The sequence below is a fragment of the Sapajus apella genome, unplaced genomic scaffold (assembly GCF_009761245.1).
Source record: "Sapajus apella isolate SASKATOON/1434 unplaced genomic scaffold, GSC_monkey_1.0 scaffold153, whole genome shotgun sequence".
In the NCBI taxonomy this organism is placed as follows: domain Eukaryota; kingdom Metazoa; phylum Chordata; class Mammalia; order Primates; family Cebidae; genus Sapajus; species Sapajus apella.
The window spans coordinates 1,635,945-1,645,073 of NW_022437093.1; the positions used below are offsets into that span (position 1 = coordinate 1,635,945).

At 35.4% G+C, this 9,129-nt stretch overlaps 1 protein-coding gene across 1 annotated transcript in view; it reads right to left on the reverse strand.

Moving 5' to 3' along the window:
- The window catches only part of EFCAB13 (EF-hand calcium binding domain 13), a 237,660-nt gene that overhangs the window by 16,308 nt on the left and 212,223 nt on the right, over window positions 1-9,129 (reverse strand). Inside the window, exons 44-46 of the mRNA XM_032265955.1 lie at window positions 1,988-2,092; window positions 1,155-1,208; window positions 473-577 (exon numbers count right to left, since the gene is read on the reverse strand). Of these exons, the coding sequence (XP_032121846.1) occupies window positions 473-577; window positions 1,155-1,208; window positions 1,988-2,092 (264 nt within the window). The remainder of the gene's footprint in view (window positions 1-472; window positions 578-1,154; window positions 1,209-1,987; window positions 2,093-9,129) is intronic.

A 9,129-nucleotide genomic window follows, 5' to 3' on the forward strand; every position in this document is an offset into this window, starting at 1 on the left:
TTCTGTCCTTGATTCACAAAATCTGATTCAACAATTTGAAAATCCATGTCTATAAATAAGTAGGGAAATGTTGTACATATTGGCTGAAACTCTGGTAGCTTTAGTTCTTATGAAAACTATTAATTTGACTAAGGCCCTAGCAACTTTCTCAGCTACTATTGGTACACTAAGGACTGTTTATATTAAGTCCCTCAAAGCCAAGGACAATGTCTATTTTTGCTTACCACTGTATCTCTGGCACTTAGCATAGCACCTGATATGTAGTGCTTAATAAAAAATTGTTAAATGAATGAGTGAATGAATGAAAAATTTAAAAGTACTAACTTTAGATTAATACGTTAAGAGGAAAAAAATCATTTTCATCTAAGCCAAATAAGTACGATCAAAAATATTAGCCAAAATTCTCTTTAGGGTGCAAAGCTATTAAGAATCCAAAATTTGCTTGAGGGTGGAAAGCTATTAAGTTTCTTACCATTCACTGGTAGATTTGAGGTCTGATCGTTAAGTTCCTCAGCTGGGAGTTTGAGTGCCATGTTTCCGAGTATACTGTCAATGTCATGAACATTGACTTGCAACTCTATAAAAGGGAAAGATATGAAGCAATTGAAACAAAAGTCAAAATGTCATAAATATTAATTTTTATACATCATGATTATCAATTTTATTATAAAGAAGAGCCCAGGGACACTTAAGTGCTTAAAGAGGGCCATTAATGAACTAAAATTAATGTATTCATTTATATCCAATATCCAAAATAAGCCCACATAAGCAGCATGTTGAAAGTTGATAAACCACTCAGGTTATTTATGGCAGAAATATAGCAATTTTTCAAATCGTTTTTAACATAAGTATCCATACAAATAAGGTTCTGTTTGCTCACTGTATCTCAAGATATACTAGCTTCTCTAAAATTTTGATATGTAAGACTAAATTTTATTATTTCCATAGCCAAAATTGAGAAAAATCTAAGTTAGCTAGAATAAATTTTAAAAATAAAACATGGAAAATTATAAACCAATGTGAACATGTATATATATTAAAATTAATTATGAGAATATATATGAGATTGATAGCAAAATTTAGTGGTGAGGAAAAAACAAAAGCATAACACAAGTACCTCAATTAATCTGCTTTCTCAATTTGCGATCACTTACCTTTTATATATTTCACACAGTTCAGCAACCTATTCTTATATATTTTTCCATTAGCTGTAAGAAAATACATAATTTATGTAATATGGAAAATATATATACAAAAGCAATACAGAAATCTCTTAAGTTCAGAAATACAGACCACAAAATAATTTGTTCTTAAAATTTACTTAATATCTTCTAAAATAATAAAATTAAAATGTAGACAAATTTTTTTTTATTCCTAAGCATTTTTATTAGTTATGCATAGGATTGTTTTCTTTCTTTTTTTTAATATATATTTTATTGCATTTTAGGTTTTGGGGTACATGTGAAGAACATGCAAGACTGTTGCATAGGTACATACATGGCAATGTGGTTTGTTATGGTAAATCTGTCAGTTCTTTAGCATCTGAGAAAATTATTTATACCAACTAGGGTAAAGCAAAGAAAGTATACCTTTTCTGACTTTATTCTTTTTTTCTCCACTCGCCCATACATCTATATATTTCTCCTCCTCCTGTTTCCTATAGGTCTTAACCCAACACAACTCAATAGGATGAAAGATAACCATCAATATTAATTCCTTAGCCCTGATGGGAAGATTTATAGTTATGTATATTTTATTAGACAATTTTTGTATTCCTAAATATTAAAAATAGTTACCTATGAAAGTATGAATATTTTATAATTCCCAATTTATAAACAATGTACAACAAACATAGGTTACTAAATAATGTAAATTCTGAGGATATATTCCTAATTACTTCAAGATCTACTGATATGTATAATGTGGAATGACACCCTTGATGACTACATTAACTCCCTTGAAGAATACTACTATTTGAAATGCCCACCATCAATTGGAAGTAATTTCTCTAGCTCCAACTGTTCTCTAGATGTGAGCTCTATCCCCATATTTTGCAGGACATTTTCCAGGTCATTGAAGTCAACTTCTCCTCCTTCAAAACAAAAAACATAGAGGAAAATAAAATTTTAAAAAATATTGTTAGTTCCAAATTATAAAAGCAGAATTAAGGTAAATAATGGTATTTGTTAAACAACAAGCAGTCAATTGCAGATACAGAGGATGAATAGTATTCCTTCAACCCTAGTAAAAGAGGTGTTCCCACAGTGATGGTTATAAAATAGTACTGCAGACAGTTATATAAAACGTATATCATTTTAAATTAGCATAATGGCAAAGACAAGTGGTACAAATAAATGTGCTATTTATGGTAGGGAATTAAACTAGAAATCAATAGTAAAGAACTGCTAAGAAAACTCCCATATATTTGAAAATTAATGTGTATTTCTAAATAATTCATGTGTCAAAACACAAACCACAAAAAGTTAGAATATATCTTTAATGACAATGATAATATTACATATTAAAACTTGTGGAATAAGGTAAAGATGTGCTGACAAGGGAATTTAGTCTTAAATGCATATGCTAAAAAAGATAAAAAGACCAATAATCTAAAATTCTATCTCAAAATGTTAGAAAAAAATAGCAAATTAAACCTCGCAAAAGTAGAAGAAAATAGTAATAAAGACAAAAGCAGGAATTACAGAAACAAAAAACAAACCTTACATAGAGAGAATGAACACAGAAAAAAAAATTGTGTTTTGGAAAGACTAACAAAGTTGATAGATACCTGTACTAAGATTGACAAAAGAAAAAAAGGGAGGAAATATAACCAACGACAAATAAGACCACCACAGATCCTACAAATACTTAAAAGATAATAGGAGGATACTAAACATTATGTAATTAGTTCTAATATTTAAAAAAGGTACAAAGTCCTAGAAAACCATAATTCAGCAATAATGAGATACACATAGATACAGATATATACCATTCACAATTACATACAAAGTAAAAAATACCTAGGAGTAAATCTAACAAAAAAGGAAAATCAAGTTAACCGAAATAAACTTAGTGATGAACCATTTTTAATGGTGTACCACCAACCTGAATTCAATCATGACAACTGATTATTAAATATTGAGTTTTGTGAACTTGATTTTTAAATTGTTTACCAATGGAAATCAGCCATGGTGAGACAATTTACATCATTGAAGTTGAAAAATGCTACAAATCAAGTGGTAGTGTTTTACAGAGAGCCATCTTACCAGCATACCACTTATTGTCATTAACTGAAAAGCTCAAAATTGTAAATATATCCATTCTCTACAAATTGATCTAGATTCATAGGGTGCAGCAAGATGGCTGAATAGGAAGAGCTCCAGTCTGCAACTCCCTGCGAGATCAATGCAGAATGTGGGTGATTTCTGCATTTCCAACTGAGGTACCTAGTTCATCTCACTGAGGCTGGTTGGTTGGTGGGTGCAGCTTACAGTGGGCAAGCAGAAGCAGGGTAGGTGTGCCTCACTCAGGAAGTGCATAGCTGGGAGGGCTCCCTCCCCTAGCCAAGGGAAGCAGAGAGGGACTGTGCCATGACACACTGTGCTACCCAGCCCAGATACTATGCTTTTCCCACATTTTTGCAACCCACAGAGCAGAAGGCTCCTTTGTGTGCCTACACCATCAGGGTTTCAAGCACAAAACTGGGCGGCTGTTCAGGAAGACACTGAGCTAGCTGCAGGAGTTTTTTTTTCATACTCCAGTGGTGCCTGGAACCCCAGCAAGGCAGAACCGTTCAATCTCCTGGAAAGGGGGCTGAAGCCACAAAGCCAAGTGGTCTCGTTCATCAGGTATCAGTCCCACAGTGTCCAGCAAGCTAAGAACCACTGGCTTGAGATTCTCACTGCCAGCACAGCAGTCTGACGTCAGCCTAGGACGATGGAGCTTGGTGGGGGAATGGGCATCTGCCATTACTGAGGCTTGAGTAGGCAGTTTTCTCCTCACAGTGTTAACTCTGTGTGGAACTCATTGCAGTATGGCAGTGTCTTGGGCCAGACTGTTTCTCTAGATTCCTCCTCAATGGGCAGGGCATATCTGAAAGAAAGGCAGCAGCCCCAGTCAGGGGCTTACAGATAAAACTCCTATCTTCCTGGGACAGAGCATCTGGGGGAAGGGGCAGCTGTGGGCGCAGCTTCAGCAGACTTAAACGTTCCTGCCTGCTGGCTCTAAAGAGAGAAGCAGATCTCCCTGCACAGTGCTCAAGCTTGGCTAAGGGACAGACTGCCTCCTCAAATGGGCCCCTGACCCTCTGTGCCTCCTAACTGGGAGACATTTCCCAGCGGGGGTCAACAGACACCTCATACAGGAGAGCTCCAGCCAGCATCAGGCTGGTGCCTGTCTGGGACAAAACTTCCAGAGGAAGGAGCAGGTAGCAATGTTTGCTGTTCTGCAGCCTCTGCTGGTGATACCCAAGCAAACAGGGTCTGGAGTGGACCTCTAGCAAACTCCAGCAGACCTGCAGAAGAGGGGCCTGATTGTTAGAAGGAAAATTAACAAGCAGAAAGCAATAACATCAGCATCAACAGAAAGGACACCCACAGAAAAACCCCATCCAAAAACCATCAGCATCAAAACTCAAAGGTAGATAAATCCATGAAGATGGAGAAGAACTAGCACAAAAATACTGAAAAATCCAAAAACCAGAATGCCTCTTCTCCAAATCATTGCAAGTCCTCTCCAGCAAGGGCACAAAACTGGATGCAGAATGAGTTTGACAAATTGACAGAAGTAGGCTTCAGGAGGTGGGTAATAACAAACTCCTCCAAGCTAAAGGAGCATGTTCTAGCCCAATGCAAGCAAGCTAAGAACCTTGATAAAAAGGTTACAGGAACTGCAGACTAGAATAACTGTTTAGAGAAGAACATATACAACCTGATGGAGCTAAAAACAGCATGAGAACTTCATAAAGCAATTAAAAGAACTAGAGAAGCAAGAGCAAACAAACTCAAAAGCTAGCAGAAGACAAGAAATAACTAAGATCACAGCAGAGCTGAAGAAGGTAGAGACACAAAAAACCCTTCAAAGAATCAATGAATCCAGGAGCTGGTTTTTTGAAAAGATTAACAAAGTAGACCATTAGCCAAAATAATAAAGAAGAAGAATCAAATAGACGCAATAAAAAATGATAAAGGTGATATCACCACTGATCCCACAGAAATACAAACTACAATCAGAGAATACTATAAACACTTCTATGCAAATAAACTAGAAAATCTAGAAAAAGTGGGTAAATTGCTGGACATATACACCCTCCCTAGACGAAACTAGGAAGAATTCAAATCCCTGAATAGACCAATAACAAGTTCTGAAATTGAGGCAGTATTTAATAGCCTACCAACCAAAAAAAGCCCAGAACCAGATGGATTGACAGCTGAACTCCATGAGAGGTACAAAGAGGAGCTGGTACCATTCCTTCTGAAACGATTCCAAACAATTGAAAAACAGGGACTTCTCCCTAACTCATTTTATGAGGCCAGCATCATCCTGATACCAAAACCTGGCAGAGAAACACACACACACAAAAGAAAATTTCAGGTTAACATCTCTGATGAACATAGATGCAAAAATTCTCAATAAAATACTGGCAAACTGAATTCAGCAGCACAATAAAAACTTGTCCACCAGGATCAAGTTGGCTTCATCCCTAGGATGCAAGGTTGGTTCAACATATGCAAATCAATAAATATAATCCATCACGTAAACAGAATCAATGACAAAAACCACATGATTATCTCAACAGATGCAGAAAAGGCCTTTGATAAAATTCAACACCCCTTCATGCTACAAACACTCAATAAACTGTTTGTATTGATGGAGCATATCTCAAAATAAGAAATATTTATGACAAACACATAGCCAGTATCATATTGAATGGACAAAAGCTCAAAGCACTCCCTTTGAAAACCTGCACAAGACAAAGGTGCCCTCTCTCACCACTCCTATTCAACATAGTATTGGAAGTTCTGGTCAGGACAATCAGACAAGAGAAAGAAATAAAGGGTATTTAAATAAAAAGAGAGAAAGTAAAGGTGTCTGTTTGCAGATGGCATGATTATATATTTAGAAAACCCTGTCGTCTCAGCCCCAAATCTCCTTAAGCTGATAAGCAACTTCAGCAGTCTCAGGATTCAAAATCAATGTGCGAAAGTCACAAGCATTCCTATACACCAATAATAGACAGAGAGAAAATCATGCGTGAACACCCATTCACAATTGCTACAAAGAGAATAAAATACCTACGAATACAATTTGCAAGGGATGTGAAAGACCACTTCAAGGAGAACTATAAATCACTGCTCAAGGAAATAAGAGATGACACTAACCAATGAAAAAAAAATTCCATGATCATGGATAGGAAGAATCAATATCATGAAAATGGCCATACTGCTCAAAGTAATTTATAGGTTCAATGCTATTTCCAACAAGATACCATAAACTTTCTTCACAGAATTAGAAAAAACTACTTTAAATGTCATATGGAACCAAAAAAGAGCCCTTATAACCAAGACAATCCTAAGCAAAAAGAACAAAGCTGTAGGCATCACGCTACCTGACTTCAAACTATACAAGGCTACAGTAACCAAAACAGAATGGTACTCATACTGAAACAGATATATAGAGCAATGGAACAGAACAGACACATATCTACGACCATCTGATCTTTGACAAACCTAACAAAATAAACAATGGGAAAGGATTCCCTGTTCAATAAATGGTGCTGTGAAAATTGGCTAGCCATATGCAGAAAACTGAAACTGTTCCCCTTCCTTACACCTTATACAAAAATTAACTCAAGATGGATTAAAGACTTAAACATAAATCCTAAAACCATAAAGCCCTAGAAGAAAACCTAGGCAATATCATTCAGAACATACACATGGACAAAGACTTCATGACTAAAACACCAAAAGCAATGGCAACAAAGCCAAAATTGACAACTGGGATCTAATTAAACTAAAGAGCTTCTGCACAGCAAAATAAACTATCATCAGAGTGAACTGGTAACCTAGAGAATGGGAGAAAATTTTTGCAATCTATCTATCTGACAAAGGTCTAATATCCAGAATCTATAAGGAACTTAAATTTACAAGAAAAAAAAAAAACTCCATCAAAAATTGGGCAAAGGGCATTTCTCAAAGGAAGACATTTATGTAGCCAACAAACGTATGAAAAAAAAAAGCTCATCATCACTGGTCATTAGAGAAATGCAAATAATAACCACAATGAGATACCATCTCATGCCAGTTAAAATGGTGATCACTAAAAAGTCAAGAAACAACAGATGCTGGAGAGGATGTGGAGAAATAGAAATGCTTTTACACTGTTGGTGGAGTGTAAATTAGTTCAGCCATTGTGGAAGACAGTGTGGTGATTCCTCAAGAATCTAGAACCAGAAATAGCATTTGACCCAGCAATCCCATTACTGGGTATATACCGAGAGGATTATAAATCATTCTATTATAAAGACACATGCACTTATACATTTATTGCAGTGCTATTCACAATAGCAAAGATTTGGAACCAACCCAAATGCCCATCAATGATAGACTGGATAAAGAAAATGCGGCACGTATACACCATGGAATACTACAGCTATAAAAAAGAATGAGTTTATGTTCTTTCCAGGGACATGGATGAAGCTGGAAAGCAGGATTCTCAGCAAACTAACACAGGAATAGAAGACCAAACATCGCATGTTCTCACTCATAAGTGGGAGTTGAACAATGAGAACACATGGGCACAGGGAGGGGAACATCACACGCCAGGGCCTGTCGGGGGGGTGGGGCAAATACCTAATGCATGCAAGGCTTAAAACCTAGATGATGGGTTGATGGGTGCATCATGGCACATGTATACCTATGTAACAAACCTTCACATTCTGCACATGTATCCCAGAACTTAAGGTTTAATAAATTGAAAAAAAAGATCTAGATTCAATAAAAACCCCAGCAGTATTGGGGGTGGATTAAAGTTTGATTCTAAATATATATGGAAATACAAAAGGCCAAGAATAGCCAGGGCAATCATAAAAAAGTAAATAAAATGTGAAGGATTTACACTTCAGATATAAGATACATTGAAGATATTAAGAGAGTAGAATACTGGTGCAAGGAGACACACACAAAACAACAATAAGGAAACAGATTAAATAGCCCAGATATACAATCACATGTATGGTCTTTGATTTATGAATAAGATAGCCTTACACTGCTATGAGAAAACTATATTCTTATTACTAAATGGTGCTGAATATCCACTTAGAAAAAAACTGAATTGTCACCCTTAACCTACATCATGGATTGTAGATCTAAATGTGAAAGTAAAATAACAAAGTTCCTAAAAAGTAAGATAGGAAAATTTTTCATGGCCTTGGTGTATGCAAGGATTTCTCTTCTTTTAAGTTCAGGGATACATGCGCAGGAGATCCAGGTTTGTTACTTAGATAAACGTGTGCTATGGTGGTTTGCTGCACAGATTATCCCTTCTCAAACACTCCACCATAAAAGAGAAGACTGATTAGACTATATGTAAAAATAGAAAGTTTTTTCATTAAAAAGTATAATTCAAGTTAAAAATTTGATACATATGGTGAGATACTTGCAATTTATTATCTACAATGGACTTCAATCCAGAATATATTTAAAAACTGTAAGTAAAAAACAGTAAGTTTAAAAAATCAAAAGTAAAAGACAGATATCCAAACAGACAAATGAGTAACAGACATTAAGAGGAACTTTACAAAAAAGGTATGCCAAAACTTAAAGTATAATTTAAAAAAAGAGATTATCCAAATAACTAAGAAATGTTAAAAAAAAAAAAAAAGGTGCTCAACATCATTAATCATTAGGGAAATGCAAATTATAAACACAGTGGGATACTATTACATGCTAACATGGAAAAGACAGATCGTATCAATACCAGACAAGGATATAAAGCAGCACTCTCACACACTGTTGGTTGAATTGTAAAATGGTTCTACTACTTTGGAAAATTGAATGATACTATCTAATAAAGTATACATAATTCTATAACAAAGCTATCCAATTTTTTTTTTTTTTTTTTTTTTTTTTT